The 16,533-nt window shown below is 60.0% G+C and overlaps 1 protein-coding gene across 1 annotated transcript; it reads right to left on the bottom strand.

The window, feature by feature from the left end:
* Nucleotides 1-1,464: 1,464 nt before the first annotated feature.
* YJU2B (YJU2 splicing factor homolog B) lies at nucleotides 1,465-16,531 on the bottom strand (the record flags this gene model as incomplete). The annotated part of the gene is made up of 10 exons (XM_085531495.1): nucleotides 16,451-16,531; nucleotides 15,135-15,188; nucleotides 14,127-14,209; nucleotides 12,863-12,918; nucleotides 12,506-12,566; nucleotides 10,498-10,640; nucleotides 8,733-8,855; nucleotides 6,304-6,353; nucleotides 3,860-3,998; nucleotides 1,465-2,012 (listed from the first exon to the last, which is right to left on the bottom strand). Coding segments are annotated over exons 1-10 (1,260 nt in total), but the record flags the coding sequence as incomplete, so codon positions are not given.
* Nucleotides 16,532-16,533: the final 2 nt, after the last annotated feature.

Raw genomic sequence — 16,533 nt, 5'->3', positions numbered from 1 at the left:
ATGTTGGTTGTGGGGCCGGGGCCGGTTCTGATGGTCCCGGTTCCGGTTCCGGTTCTGGCCGTGGATCCGGTGTCGGTTCTTATGATCCCGGTTCCGGTTCCGGTGTCGGTTCGGACGGTTCCGGTTCCGGTTCTGGCCGTGGATCCGGTATCGGTTCTTATGGTCCCGGTTCCGGTTCCGGTGTCGGTTCGGACGGTCCCGGTTCCGGTGTCGGTTCGGATGGTTCCGGTTCCGGTGTCGGTTCGGACGGTTCCGGTTCCGGTTCTGAGCTCCCTGTTGGTTCTTATGGCTCCGGGTTCGGTTCCGGGTTCGGTACCACGAGGCTCCCGGTGGCACTTCCGGAAATGGCGGCGACGTTCCGGATGTGACGTCGACGGAAGTGGGGCCGCCCCTTCCGGCCCCTCCCCCCACAACCGGAAGAGACATGGGGGCCAATGGGGGGGCGATATAGGGCCTTATATGGGGCCATATAGGGGCGCTATGGGGCCATAAAGGGGCGATATAGGGCGATATGGGGCCATAAAGGGCGATATGAGGCCATATAGGGCGATATAGGGCCATATGGGGCCATATAGGGGCGATATAGGACGATATAGGGCCATATAGGAACCATATAGGGCCATGTAGGGGCCATATACGGCGATATAGGGCGCTATGGGGCCATATAGGGGCCATATAGGGCGATATAGGGGCGCTATGGGGCCATATAGGAGCCATATAGGGCGATATAGGGCCATATGGGGCCATATAGGGGCGATATAGGACGATATAGGGCCATATAGGAACCATATAGGGCAATATAGGGGCGATATGGGGCCATATAGGGGCGCTATGGGGTCATATAGGGCGATATGGGGTCATATATGGGGCCATACAGGGTGATATGGGGCCATATATGGGGCGATATGGGGCCATATAGGGCCATGTAGGGGCCATATACGGCGATATAGGGCGCTATGGGGCCATATAGGAGCCATATAGGGCGATATAGGGGTGATATGGGGCCATGTAGGAGCGCTATGGGGCCATATGGGGCCATATAGGGGCCATATAGGGATATATGGGGCCATAAAGGGCCATATAGGGATATATGGGGCCATACAGGGTGATATGGGGCCATATAGGGGCGCTATGGGGCCATATAGGGCGATATAGGGCGCTATGGGGTCATATAGGGCGCTATGGGGCGATATGGGGCCATATAGGGCGATATGGGGCCATATATGGGGCCATACAGGGTGATATGGGGCCATATAGGGGCAATATGGGGCCATATAGGGGCGCTATGGGGCCGGGGGGGTCTCAGGGGCTCTCGGGGTCAGAGTCGGAGTAATCGGCCACGAGGGAAGGGCCGCTATGGGGCGCTATGGGGTGGGAGGGGTCTGCTATAGGGCCGCTATGGGGCGCTATAGGGCCGCTATGGGGCGAGGTGGGGCTGGGGGCATCGCTATGGGGCTGGGGGGGGTCTCCTTTGGGGTCACAGGGCTCTGCTATAGGGTGGGAGGGGTCTGCTATGGGGCTGGGGGGGGTCGCTATGGGGCCAGGGGGGGCCGCTATGGGGTCGGAGGGCTCCGCTATGGGGCAGGAGGGGGCCGCTGTGGGGCCGCTATGGGGCGATGTGGGGCCGGGGGCATCGCTATGGGGCAAAGAAGGGTCCCCTATGGGGCCGGGGGGGGCCGCTATGGGGCTGGTGGGCTCTGCTATAGGGCAGGGGGGGTCTCCTTTGGGGTCAGAGGGCTCCGCTATGGGGCAGGGGGGGGTCGCTATGGGGTTGGTGGGCTCCGCTATGGGGCTGGGGGTGGCACTGGGGGGGCGGCGGCGGACGATGCCCAAAGTGGAGGGGCTGTGGGGGGATGTGTGGGGCGGGATGTGGGGCTGGATGTGGGGCGGGATGTGGGGCTGGATGTGGGGCGGGATGTGGGGGGCGCTGCTGGGCCCCCCCCGGGTTGTGGGGCAGAACCAGGAGCGGGATGAGATCCGGGAACGGGTCAACTGCTGCCTCGAGTCCATCGCTATGGGGAGATGGGGGGCAGGGGGAGGACAATGACCCACAGCACAATACAGACCCAGCCCCATATCCCAGCCCCATATCCCTGTACCCCACATCTCAGCCCCATATCCCATCCCCATATCCCCGTACTCCCCCCCCAGCCCCACATCCCAGCCCCACATCCCTGTAACCCCCAACCCCACATCCCAGCCCCATATCCCAATACCCCCCCCAGCCCCATATATCAACCCCACATCCCAGTACCCCCCTCCAGCCCCACATCCCAGCCCCATATCCTAGCCCCATATCCCTGTACCCCTCCCAACCCCATATCCCAGCCCCACATCCCAGCCCCATATCCCCATACCCCCATACCCCTGTACCCCCCCCAGCCCCACATCCCAGCCCCATATCCCAATAGCCCCCAGCCCCATATCCCAGTACACCCCCAGCCCCACATCCCAGCCCCATATCCCAATAGCCCCCAGCCCCACATCCCTGTACCCCACATCCCAGCCCCACATCTCAGCCCCATACCCTAGTATCCCACATCCCAAACCCACATCCCAGCCCCACATCCCAACCCCATATCCCAGTCCCATATCACACCCCCATATCCCCCATATCCCAGTACCCCCCCCAGCCCCACACCCCAGCCCCATATCCCAGCCCCATACCCTAGTATCCCACATCCCAGCCCCACATCCCAGCCCCATATCCCAATAGCCCCCAGCCCCATATCCCTGTACCCCCCCCAGCCCCACATCCCAGCCCCATATCCCAGCCTCATATTCCAGTCCCATATCCCTGTACCCCTCCCAGCCCCATATCCCAGCCCCACATCCCAGCCCCATATCCCTATACCCCCCCCAGCCCATCCCATCCCATCCTAATATCCCTGTACCCCATATCCTAGCCCCATATTCCAATAGCCCCCAGCCCCATATCCCAGTACACCCCCAGCCCCACATCCCAGCCCCATATCCCATCCCAATATCCCAATACACCCCCAGCCCCATATCTCAACCCCACATCCCAGTACCCCCATATCCCAGTACACCCCCAGCCCCACACCCCAGCCCCACATCCCAGCCCCATACCCTAGTATCCCACATCCCAGCCCCATATCCCAGCCCCATACCCTAGTATCCCACATCCCAGCCCCACATCCCAGCCCCATATCCCAGTACACCCCCAGCCCCATATCCCTGTACCCCCCCAGCCCCACATCCCAGCCCTACATCCCTATACCCCCCAGCCCCATATCCCAGTACCCCCCCCAGCTCCACTTCACCCCCAGCCCCACATCCCAGCCCCATATCCCAATACCCCCCCAGCCCCACATCCCAGCCCCATATCCCACCCAATACCCCCCCCAGCCCCATATCTCAGCCCCACATCCCAGTACCCCCCCCCAGCCCCACATCCCAGCCCCATATCCCAGCCCCATATCCCTGTACCCCTCCCAACCCCATATCCCAGCCCCATATCCCAGCCCCACATCCCAGCCCCACATCCCTATACCCCCCCCAGCCCATCCCATCCTAATATCCCTGTACCCCACATCCCAGCCCCATATCCCTATACCCCTCCAACCCCACATCCCAGCCCCACATCCCAGCCCCAGACCCTAGTATCCCACATCCCAAACCCACATCCCAGCCCCACATCCCAGCCCCATATCCCCATACCCCCATACCCCTGTACCCCCCCCCAGCCCCACATCCCAGCCCCATATCCCAATAGCCCCCAGCCCCATATCCCAGTACACCCCCAGCCCCATATCCCAGCCCCATATCCCAATAGCCCCCAGCCCCACACCCCTATACCCCCCAGCCCCACATCTCCCCACATCTCCCCATAACCCACATTCGGGGCAGTGATATTTGAGCAGCGCCGCCAGCCGTCGATCGTCCTCGTCCTCGGGCAGCAGGGGGACGTTGAGCCCCAGCTTCATCCTCAGCGCTGCCTCCTCCTCCTCCTCCTCCTTATGGGCCTTCTTCTCCTCCTGGGGGGCACAACGGGGGTCTGGGGGGGGTCCACAGGAGTCTGGGGGGGTCTGGGGGGTCCAGAGGGGTCCTGGGGGGGTCCAGAAGGGTCTGAGGGGGTCCACAGGGGTCCTGGGGGGGTCCACAGGGGTCAGGGGGGCTCTATGGGGCTGAGGGGGGTCTGTGGGGGTCTATGGGGCTGAGGGGGGATCCATGGGGGTCTATGAGACAAAAGGGGGGTCCATGAGGGTCTATGGGGGCTCCAGAGGGGTCCTGGGGGGTCTGGGGGGTCCAGAGGGGGGTCTGGTAGGGATCTGGGGGGGTCCACATGGGTCCTGGGGGGGTCCAGAAGGGTCTGGGGGGGTCCAGAGGGGTCAGGGGGGCTCTATGGGGCTGAGGGGGGTCTGGGGGGTCTATGGGGTATGAGAGGGGTCCATGAGGGCTCCATGGGGGTCTATGGGGCTGAGGGGGGATCCATGGGGGTCTATGAGACGAAAGGGGGGTCTATAGGGGTTCCATGAGGGTCTATGGGGGTCTATGGGGGCTCCAGAGGGGTCCTGGGGGGTCCAGAGGGGTCTGGGGTCATCCAGAGGGGGGTCTGGTAGGGATCTGGGGGGGTCCAGAAGGGTCTGGGGGGGTCCAGAGGGGTCGGGGGGGCTCTATGGGGCTGAGGGGGGTCTGTGGGGGTCTATGGGGCTGAGGAGGGGGTCTAAGGGGGTCCAGAGGGGTCCGGGGGGGGTCTATGGGGGGCGAGGGGGGGTCTATGGGGGTCTAGAGGGGTCTGTGGGGGTCCAGAGGGGTCGGGGGGGGGTCTGAAGGTGTCAGGGGGGGGTCTGTGGGGGTCTATGGGGCTGAGGGAGTGTCCATGGGGGGGTGAGGAGGGGGTCCAAAGGGGTCTGGGGGGGTCCAGAAGGGTCTGTGGGGGTCCAGAAGGGTCGGGGGGGCTCTATGGGGCTGAGGGGGGTCTGTGGGGGTCTATGGGGCTGAGGAGGGGGTCTGAGGGGGTCCAGAGGGGTCCTGGGGGGTCTGAGGGGGGTCTATGGGGGTCTATGGGGCTGAGTGAGGTCTATGAGTGTCTATGGGGGTCCATGGGGCTCCATGGGTGTCTATGGGGGCTCCATGGGGGTCTATGGGGCTGAGAGGTGTCCATGGGGGTCTATGTGTGTCTATGGGTCTCTATGGGGTGTCTATAGGGCTCTATGGGGTCTATAGGGTCCATACCCACCCTGAGCTGTCTCCTGAGCACACAGTTGATCCCATAATCGTCCTTCCAGGGGTCTATGTGTGTCTATGGGGTGTCTATGTGTGTCTATGGGGTCTCTATAGGTCTCTATGGGCTCTATGGGTCCATACCCACCCTGAGCCGTGCCCTGAGCACACAGTTGATCCCATAATCGTCCTTCCAGGGGTCTATGTGTGTCTATGGGGTCTCTATAGGGCTCTATGGGGTCTATGGGTCTCTATGGGTCCATACCCACCCTTAGCTGTCTCCTGAGCACACAGTTGATCCCATAATTGTCCTTCCAGGGGTCTATGTGTGTCTATGGGGTGTCTATAGGGCTCTATGGGGTCTATGTGTATCTATGGGGTCTATGGGGTCTATGTGTATCTATGGGGTATCTATGGGTCCCTATGGGGTCTCTGGGGTCCATACCCACCCTTAGCTGTCTCCTCAATGTACAGTTGATCCCATAATCGTCCTTCCAGGGGTCTATGTGTGTCTATGGGGTCTATGGGGTGTCTATAGGTCCCTATGGGGTCCATACCCACCCTTAGCCGTGCCCTGAGCACACAGTTGATCCCATAATCATCCTTCCAGGGGTCTATGTGTGTCTATGGGGTGTCTATGGGGTCTATGGGTCTCTATGGGGTGTCTATAGGGCTCTATGGGTCCATACCCACCCTGAGCCTCCTCGTGAGCACACAGTTGATCCCATAATCGTCCTTCCAGGGCTCTATGTGTGTCTATGTGTGTCTATGGGGCTGAGTGGTGTCTATGGGGTCTCTATGGGTCCCTATGGGCTCTATGGGTCCATACCCACCCTTAGCTGTCTCCTCAATGCACAGTTGATGCCATAATCGTCCTTCCAGGGCTCTATGTGTGTCTATGGGGTGTCTATAGGGCTCTATGGGGTCCCTATGTGTCCCTATGGGGTCTATGGGGTCCATACCCACCCTTAGCCGTCTCCTCAATGTACAGTTGATGCCATAATCGTCCTTCCAGGGGTCTATGTGTGTCTATGGGGTGTCTATAGGGCTCTATGGGGTCTATGGGGTCCCTATGTGTCTCTATGGGGTCTATGGTCTCTATGGGTCCATACCCACCCTGAGCCGTGCCCTGAGCACACAGTTGATGCCATAATCGTCCTTCCAGGGGTCTATGTGTATCTATGGGGTGTCTATGGGTCTCTATGGGGTGTCTATGTGTCTCTATGGGTCTCTATGGGTCTCTATGGGTCTCTATGGGTCTCTATGGGTCCCTATGGTGTCTATGTGTCCATACCCACCCTGAGCCGTCTCCTCAATGCACAGTTGATGCCATAATCGTCCTTCCAGGGATCTATGTGTGTCTATGGGGTGTCTATGTGTATCTATGTGTGTCTATGTGTATCTATGGGGTGTCTATAGGTCCCTATGGGTCCATACCCACCCTGAGCCGTGCCCTGAGCACACAGTTGATGCCATAATCGTCCTTCCAGGGCTCTATGTGTGTCTATGGGGTGTCTATAGGGCTCTATGGGGTCTATGTGTCTCTATGGGGTGTCTATGTGTATCTATGTGTATCTATGGGGTGTCTATGGGTCTCTATGTGTCTCTATGGGTCCATACCCACCCTTAGCCGTCTCCTCAATGTACAGTTGATCCCATAATCGTCCTTCCAGGGGTCTATGTGTGTCTATGGGGTGTCTATAGGGCTCTATAGGGCTCTATGGGGTCTATGTGTGTCTATGGGGTGTCTATAGGGCTCTATGGGTCTCTATGTGTCTCTATGGGTCCATACCCACCCTTAGCTGTCTCCTCAGTGCACAGTTGATGCCATAATCGTCCTTCCAGGGGTCTATGGGGGGTCTATGTGTCTATGGGGTGTCTATGGGTCCCTATGGGGTCTATGGGTCCATACCCACCCTGAGCCGTGCCCTGAGCACACAGTTGATCCCATAATCGTCCTTCCAGGGGTCTATGTGTGTTTATGGGGTGTCTATAGGGCTCTATGGGGTCTATGTGTGTCTATGGGGTGTCTATGGGCTCTATGGGTCCCTATGGGGTCCATACCCACCCTTAGCTGTCTCCTTAATGCACAGTTGATGCCATAATCGTCCTTCCAGGGCTCTATGTGTGTCTATGGGGCTGAGTGGTGTCTATAGGGCTCTATGGGGTCTCTATGGGGTATCTATGGGTCTCTATGGGTCCATACCCACCCTTAGCCGTGCCCTGAGCACACAGTTGATGCCATAATCGTCCTTCCAGGGGTCTATGTGTGTCTATGGGGTGTCTATAGGGCTCTATGTGTGTCTATGGGGCTGAGTGGGGTCTATAGGGCTCTATGGGGTGTCTATAGGGCTCTATGGGGTCTATGTGTATCTATGGGGTATCTATGGGTCCCTATGGGGTCTATGGGTCCATACCCACCCTTAGCCGTGCCCTGAGCACACAGTTGATGCCATAATCGTCCTTCCAGGGGTCTATGTGTGTCTATGGGGTGTCTATAGGGCTCTATGGGGTCTATGTGTCTCTATGGGGTATCTATGGGTCCCTATGGGGTCTATGGGGTCCATACCCACCCTTAGCCTCCTCCTGAGCACACAGTTGATGCCATAATCGTCCTTCCAGGGGTCTATGTGTATCTATGGGTCTCTATGGGTCCCTATGTGTCTCTAAGGGTCCATACCCACCCTTAGCCTCCTCCTGAGCACACAGTTGATCCCATAATCGTCCTTCCAGGGGTCTATGTGTGTCTATAGGGCTCTATGTGTGTCTATGGGGTCTATGTGTGTCTATGGGGTCTATGTGTGTCTATGGGGTGTCTATGTGTGTCTATGGGGTCTATGGGGGTCTATGGGGGTGTCTATGTGTGTCTATGGGGTCTATGGGGGGGTCTATGGGTATCTATGGGGTCTATGGGTGTCTATAGGGTATGAATGGGGTCTATGGGGTCTATGGGTGTCTATGGGGTCTATGGGTGTCTATGGGGTCTCTATGGGTCCCTATGGGGTCTATGGGTGTCTATGGGGTCTCTATGGGTCCCTATGGGGTCTATGGGTCCATACCCACCCTGAGCCGTGCCCTGAGCACACAGTTGATCCCATAATCGTCCTTCCAGGGGTCTATGTGTGTCTATGGGGTGTCTATGGGGCTGAGTGGTCTCTATGGGTCTCTATGGGTCTCTATGGTCTCTATGGGTCCATACCCACCCTTAGCTGTCTCCTCAATGCACAGTTGATGCCATAATCGTCCTTCCAGGGCTCTATGTGTATCTATGTGTGTCTATGGGTCTCTATGGGTCTCTATAGGTCTCTATGGGGTCTATGGGGTCTATGGGTCTCTATGGGGTCTATGGGGTCCATACCCACCCTGAGCCTCCTCCTGAGCACACAGTTGATCCCATAATCGTCCTTCCAGGGGTCTATGTGTGTCTATGGGGTGTCTATGGGGTCTCTATGGGTCCCTATGGGTCTCTATGTGTCTCTATGGGTCCATACCCACCCTTAGCTGTCTCCTCAATGCACAGTTGATGCCATAATCGTCCTTCCAGGCCCTTTGTGCCTCCTGCAGGCTGGTCAGTGTTGGCACGTTGCGCCGCAGCAGCTGCAGGTCACAGAGCCCGTGATCCAGCCGGAACATGGCGTCCGTGTGGAGACGGGAGTGGGACGAGGGGTCTGTGGGGGGGGACAGGGGGGTCAGGGACATGACAGGACCTTCAGAAACCAATAGGGACCCAATGGGACCTGCCAGGACCTAAAGGGACCTGCCAGGACCTGCAGAAACCAATGGGACCCAATGGGACCTGTATAACCCAATAGGACCCAATGGGACCTGCCAGGACCCGAAGAACCCCATTGGGACCCAATGGGACCTTTGTAACCCAATGGGACCCAATGGGACCTGTATAACCCTATAGGGACCCAATGGGACCCAATGGGACCTGCCAGGACCTTTGTAACCCTATAGGGACCCAATGGGACCTGCCAGGACCTGTATAATCCTATAGGGACACAATGGGACCCAATGGGACCTGCCAGGACCTGTATAATCCTATAGGGACACAATGGGACCCAATGGGACCTGCCAGGACCTGCAGAACCCAATGGGACCCATAGAACCCAATGGGACCTGAAGGACCCTATAGGGACCCAATGGGACCCAATGGGACCCAATGGGAGCAGCCAGGAGTGGGATGAGGGGTCTGGGGGGGACAGGGGGGTCAGGGGCCTGACAGGACCCGTACAACCCTATAGGACACAATAGGACCCAATGCGACCTGAAGGACCCTATAGGGACACAATGGGACACAATGGGACCCAATGGGAGCAGCCAGGAGTGGGACGAGGGGTCTGGGGGGGGACAGGGGGGTCACGGACCTGACAGGAATTGAATAGCCCTATAGGGACACAATGGGACCTAATGGGACCTGAAGGACCCTATAGGGACCCAATGGGACCTGCCAGGACCTGAAGGACCCTATAGGACACAATGGGACCCAATGGGACCTGAAGGACCCTATGGGACACAATGGGACCCAATGGGACCTGCCAGGACCTGAAGGACCCTATAGGGACACAATGGGACCCAATGGGACCTGTATAACCCTATAGGGAGCCAATGGGACCCAATGGGACCTGCCAGGACCTGTATAATCCTATAGGGACCCAGTGGGACCCAATGGGACCTGCCAGGACCTGTATAACCCAATAGGGACCTAAAGGGACCTGCCAGGACCTTTAGAACCTAATGGGACCCAATGGGACCTGCCAGGACCCCCATGGCCCCATAGGGGTCCCAGTTGTGGGGCAGGACCCACCCCAGCCCCCCATCACCCCATAGGGCTCCTAGTTGTGGGGCAGGACCCACCCCAGCCCCCCATGGCCCCACAGGGCTCCCAGCTGTGGGGCAGTACCCACCAGTGTGGGGCAGGACCCACCCCAGCCCCCCATGGCCCCACAGGGCTCCCAGCTGTGGGGCAGTACCCACCAGTGTGGGGCAGGACCCACCCCAGCCCCCCATGGCCCCATAGGGGTCCCAGTTGTGGGGCAGGACCCACCGGTGTGGGGCAGGACCCACCCCAGCCCCCCATGGCCCCATAGGGGTCCCAGCTGTGGGGCAGGACCCACCGGTGTGGGGCAGGACCCACCCCAGCCCCGTATCGCCCCATAGGGGTCCCAGTTGTGGGGCAGGACCCACCGGTGTGGGGCAGGACCCACCCCAGCCCCCTATCGCCCCATAGGGCTCCCAGTTGTGGGGCAGGACCCACCCCAGCCCCCCATGGCCCCATAGGGGTCCCAGTTGTGGGGCAGGACCCACCGGTGTGGGGCAGCTGCCCGTTGTCCGTGGGGTCCCATCGTTCCTCTTTGCGCCGGGCGCCGCTGACGATGACGTAGTCGCAACCCGCAGGATCCGTCTGAAGCTCAATGTAATTCATACACAGGTGGCACTTCATGCGGAACCTGGGGGGAGATGGGGGGCAGGGGATGTGGGGCAGGGAGGGAGATGTGGGGCAGGGAGATGTGGGGCAGGGGGGGGGAGATGTGGGGCAGGGGGGGGGAGATGTGGGGCAGGGGGGGGGATATGGGGGGCGGGGAGGGATATGTGGGGCAGGGGAGGGATATGGGGGGCAGGGGAGGGATATGGGGGGCAGGGGGGGGGATATGGGGGGCAGGGGGGGGATATGTGGGGCAGGGGGGGGGATATGTGGGGCGGGGGGGGGATATGTGGGGCAGGGGGGGTGAGAGGGGGATGTGGGGTGAGAGCGGATGTGGGGTGAAGGGGGGATATGTGGGGCGGGGGGGGATATTTGGGGCAGGGGGGGGGAGATGTGGGGCAGGGGGGGGGGATATGTGGGGCAGGGGGGGTATATGGGGGGCAGGGGGGGGGATATGGGGGGCAGGGGGGGGGATATGGGGGGCAGGGGGGGGGGAAAAGGGGGGCGGGGGGGGGATATGTGGGGCAGGGGGGGAGATGTGGGGGGCAGGGGGGGGATATGTGGGGCGGGGGGGGGGGGATATGGGGGGCAGGGGGGGGGGATATGGGGGGCAAGGGGGGGGGGGATATGTGGGGCGGGGGGGGGGATATGTGGGGCAAGGGGGGGGATATGTGGGGCAAGGGGAGGGATATGTGGGGCAAGGGGGGGGATATGGGGGGCAAGGGGGGGGATATAGGGGCACGGGGGGGATATGGGGGCACGGGGGGGATATGGGGGCAGGGGGGGGATATGGGGGGCAGGGGGGGGGATATGGGGGGCGGGGGGGGGATATGGGGGGCGGGGGGGGATATGGGGGGCAGGGGGGGGATATGTGGGGCAGGGGAGGGGATATGGGGGGCGGGGGGGAGGATATGGGGGGCGGGGGGGAGGATATGGGGGGCGGGGGAGGGATATGGGGGGCGGGGGGGGGATATGGGGTGAGGGGGGGGATATGGGGGGCAGGGGGGGGATGTGGGGGGCAGGGGGGGGATGTGGGGGGCAGGGGAGGGATATGGGGGGCAGGGGAGGGATATGGGGGGCAGGGGAGGGATATGGGGGGCAGGGGAGGGATATGGGGGGCAGGGGAGGGATATGGGGGGCAGGGGAGGGATATGGGGGGCAGGGGAGGGATATGGGGGGCAGGGGGGGGGATATGGGGGGCAGGGGGGGATATGTGGGGCAGGAGGGGGATATGTGGGGCAGGGGATGTGGGGCAGGAGGGGGATATGGGGGGCAGGGGGGGGGGGATATGTGGGGCGGGGATATGTGGGGCAGGGGGGGGGGGGATATGTGGGGCGGGGATATGTGGGGCGGGGGGGGGGGATATGGGGGGCAGGGGGGGGGGATATGGGGGGCAGGGGAGGGATATGGGGGGCAGGGGGGGGGATATGTGGGGCGGGGGGGGGGATATGGGGGGCACGGGGGGGGTATGTGGGGCAGGGGGATGTGGGGGGTGAGGGTCCGTCTGCAGCTCAATGTAATTCACACACAGGTGGCACTTCATGCGGAACCTGGGGGGAGATGTGGGGCAGGGGGGAGATGTGGGGCAGGGGGGCGTACGGGGTGAGGGGGGGATGTGGGGCAGGGGGGGTGAGAGGGGGATGTGGGGTGAGAGCGGATGTGGGGTGAGGGGGGGATATGTGGGGCGGGGGGGGGTATATGGGGGGCAGGGGGGGGGATATGGGGGGCAGCGGGGGGAGATGGGGGGCAGGGGATGTGGGGCAGGGAGATGTAGGGCAGGGAGATGTATGGGGTGATGGGGGGGATGTGGGGCAGGGGGGTGTATGGGGTGAGGGGGGGGATGTGGGGCAGGGGATGTGGGGCAGGGGATGTGGGGCAGGGGGGACCCACCTGTAGATGGGCGTTGTGTAGTAGTTGCCCACCTTCCGCTTCTCAGCGTTGTAGCGGACGCCTGGGGGGTTAAGGACACGGTAAGGACACGCTAAGGACATGCTAAGGACACGCTAAGGACACGCTAAGGACACGCTAAGGACACGCTAAGATCACATTAAGGCTGTGCTAAGGACACGCTAAGGTCACATTGAGGACATACTAAGGTCATGCTAAGGTCATGCTAAGGACACGCTAAGGACACGCTAAGGACACGCTAAGGACACGCTAAGGACACGCTAAGGACACGCTAAGGACACGCTAAGGACACGCTAAGGACACGCTAAGGACACGCTAAGGGCCCTGTACTGAACTCACCCATCCCAATGTGGTTCTTGCAGCCGTCGCACCAGATGTTGAACGGCATCTCAAACCTGGGGGGGGTTATAGGGGTATAGGGGTATAGAGTTGTTATGGGGTTATGGGGGTATGGGGTTATAGGGGTATAGGGGTATAGGGGTATGGGGTATAGGGGTATGGGCTTAGGGTTTAGGGTTATAGGGTTATAGGGTTTAGGGTTATAGGGGTATAGGGGTATAGGGTTATAGGGGTATAGGGTTATAGGGGTATAGGGTTATAGGGGTATAGGGTTATAGGGGTATAGGGTTATAGGGGTATAGGGGTATAGGGTTATAGGGTTATGGGGTATAGGGTTATGGGGTATAGGGTTATGGGGTATAGGGTTATGGGGTATAGGGTTATGGGGTATAGGGTTATGGGGTATAGGGTTATGGGGTATAGGGTTATGGGGTATAGGGTTATGGGGTATAGGGTTATGGGGTATAGGGTTATAGGGGTATGGGGTATAGGGTTATAGGGTTTAGGGTTATGGGGTTATAGGGTTATGGGGTTATAGGGTTATGGGGTTATAGGGTTATGGGGTTATAGGGTTATGGGGTTATAGGGTTATGGGGTTATATGGTTATAGGGGTGTAGGGGTATAGGCTTATAGGGTTATAGGGGTATAGGGTTGTAGGGTTATAGGCTTAGGGTTAAGGGTAGGGTTATAGGGTTTAGGGTTATAGGGGTATAGGGTTATTAGGTTTAGGGTTATGGGGTTATAGAGTTATAGGATTATAGAGGTATAGGGGCATAGGGGTATAGGGGCATAGGGGTATAGGGGCATAGGGGTATAGGGGCATAGGGGTATAGGGGCATAGGGGCATAGGGTTATAGGGGTATAGGAGTATAGGGGTATAGGGGTATAGGGGTATAGGGGTATAGGGTTATAGTGTTATAGGGTTATAGTGTTATAGGGTCATAGTGTTATAGGGTTATAGGGTTACAGGGTCATAGTGTTATAGGGTCATAGTGTTATAGGGTCATAGTGTTATAGGGTCATAGTGTTATAGGGTCATAGTGTTATAGGGTCATAGTGTTATAGGGTCATAGTGTTATAGTGTTATAGGGTTATAGGGTCATAGTGTTATAGGGTCACAGGGTTATAGTGTTATAGCGTTATAGGGTCATAGGGTTATAGTGTTATAGGGTTATAGGATTATACTGTTATACAGTTATAGGGTTATAGGGTCATAGTGTTATAGTGTTATAGGATTATAGTGTTATAGGGTCCCCCCCTCACCTGATGACCAGGATCCCTTGGGACAGTTTTCGGGCTCGTTCCCGCAGCGGGTGGGAGCCGTGGTATCTATTGAGGGAGCCGTGCTGGGGGGGGGCACAACATGGGGGGGGGTCAGTGCTGCTGCCTTATAGGAACACCCCATAGAAACCCCCCATAGAAACCCCCCCATAGGGACCCCCCCATAGGGACCCCCCCCATAGGGACCCCCACATAGGGACCCCCCCCATAGAAGCCCCCCCACCCTATAAGAACCTAACCCATAGTAACCCCCCCCCATAGGGCCCCCCCTATACAAACCCCATCCCATAGGAACCCCCCCATAGGAAGCCTCACCCCATAGGGACCCCCCCCATAGGAACCCATCCCATAGGGACCCCCCCGCCATAGGAGCCCACCCTATAGGAACCCCACCCTATAGGAACCCCCCATAGAAACCCCACCCTATAGGAACACATCCCATAGGAACCCCCCCCATAGAAACCTCCCCATAGGAACCCACCCCCATAGGAGCCCCCCCCCATAGGAGCCCCCCCTATAGGAACCCCCCTCTCATAGGACCCCCACCCATAGGAACCCCCCCCCCCTTAGGTGCCCCCCCATACAACCCATCCCATAGGAACACCCCCCCCCCCCATACGAACCCACCCCCCATAGGAACCCCCACCCCATAGGAGCCCCCCCCCATAGGAACCCACCCCCATAGGAGCCCCCCCCCATAGGAGCCCCCCCCTATAGGAACCCTACCCATAGGACCCCCCCCCTATAGGAACCCCCCCCATAGGGACCCCACCCCATAGGGACCCATCCCATAAAAACCCACCCCCCATAGGATCCTTCCCCCCATACGAACCCCCTCCAGGAAACCCCCAATAAGGCCCCCCCCCATAGGAACCCCCCCCCCACAGGGACCCCCACCATAGGAGCCCTCCCCTCCATAGGAACCCCCCCACCCCATAGGAGCCCCCCATCCCCCCATAGGACCCCCCCCCCCCCCCCCCCATCTCTCACCTTGGCCGGGTCGAAGTCGGGGGGATAATATTTATTGGTTCCTTTGCGTTCGCCCTGTGGGGAGATGGGGGAAAGAGTGAGGGGGGTGGACATGGAGATGGGGGGCAGAGGGGAGGCCCAAGTGTCATGGGTTTGTAGGCCCCAGGTAGGCCGCAGGTAGGCCCCGGGTAGGCCTCAGTTAGGGCTTCAAATAGGCCCAAGTAGGCTTCAGGTAGGCCTCAGGTAGGCCCCAGGTAGGCTTCAGGTAGGCCCAAGTAGGCCTCAGGTAGGCCCTGGATAGACCCAAGGTAGGCCCAAGCAGGCCCCAGATAGGCTTCAGGTAGGCCCCAGGTAGGCTTCAGGTAGGCCTCAGGTAGGCCTCGGTAGGACCCAGGCAGGCCCAAGGTAGGCCACAGATAGTCTTCAGGTAGGCCCCGGGTAGGCCTCAGTTAGGCCAAGTAGGCTTCAAGTAGGCTTCAGGTAGGCCTCAGTTAGGCCCAGGTAGGCTTCAGGTAGGCCCAAGGTAGGCTCAAGTAGACCCCAGATAGGCTTCAGGTAGGCCCTGGATAGACCCAAGGTAGGCCCAAGCAGGCCCCAGATAGGCTTCAGGTAGGCCCCAGGTAGGCCTCAGGTAGGCCCAACGCAGGCCCAGGTAGGACCCAGGCAGGCCCAAGTAGGCCGCAAATAGGCCCCAGGTAGGCCTCAGTTAGACCCCAGGTAGGCATCAGGTAGGCCCAAGAAGGCTTCAGGTAGGCTCAAGTAGACCCCAGATAGGCTTCAGGTAGGCCCCATGTAGGCCCAGATATGCCCCAGATAGACTTCAGGTAGGCCCCAGGTAGGCCCAAGTAGGCCCCAAACAGGCTTCAGGTAGGCCCCGAGTAGGCACCAGGTAGGCCCAAGTAGACCTCAGGTAGACCTTGGGTTGACCACAGGTAGGCCCCAGGTAGGCCTCAGGTAGGCCTCAGGTAGGCCCATGTAGGCCCCAGATAGGCCTCAGGTAGGCTCCAGGTAGGCCCACATAGGCCCCAGGCAGGCCCAAGTAGGCCCCAGGCAGGCTTCAGGTAGGCCCCGAGTAGGCACCAGGTAGGCCCAAGTAGGCCTCAGGTAGACCTTGGGTAGACCACAGGTAGGCCCAAGTAGGCCCCAGGTAGGCCTCAGGTAGGCCTAGGTAGGCCCCAGATAGGCCTCAGGTAGGCTCCAGGTAGGCCCACATAGGCCTCAGGTAGGCTCCAGGTAGGCCCACATAGGCCCCAGGTAGGCCCAAGTAGGCCTCAGGTAGGCCCCGTGTAGGCCCGTGTAGGCCCCGAGGTTCCGCATCCCCCCGCTCCCCATCTCACCATGTTGCCGGTTCTCTATGGCCGCAACTCCGTTACCGGCGGGTGGTTCCGGGTCCCGGTTCGGTCCCGTTGCGGTTTTGGTG

The sequence above is a fragment of the Coturnix japonica genome, unplaced genomic scaffold (assembly GCF_054131305.1).
Source record: "Coturnix japonica strain WE unplaced genomic scaffold, WE-NBRP24 Scf043, whole genome shotgun sequence".
NCBI classification, from domain to species: domain Eukaryota; kingdom Metazoa; phylum Chordata; class Aves; order Galliformes; family Phasianidae; genus Coturnix; species Coturnix japonica.
The sequence above is the reverse complement of the archived record's forward strand: the minus strand, read 5'-3'. Positions and strand labels throughout refer to the sequence as shown.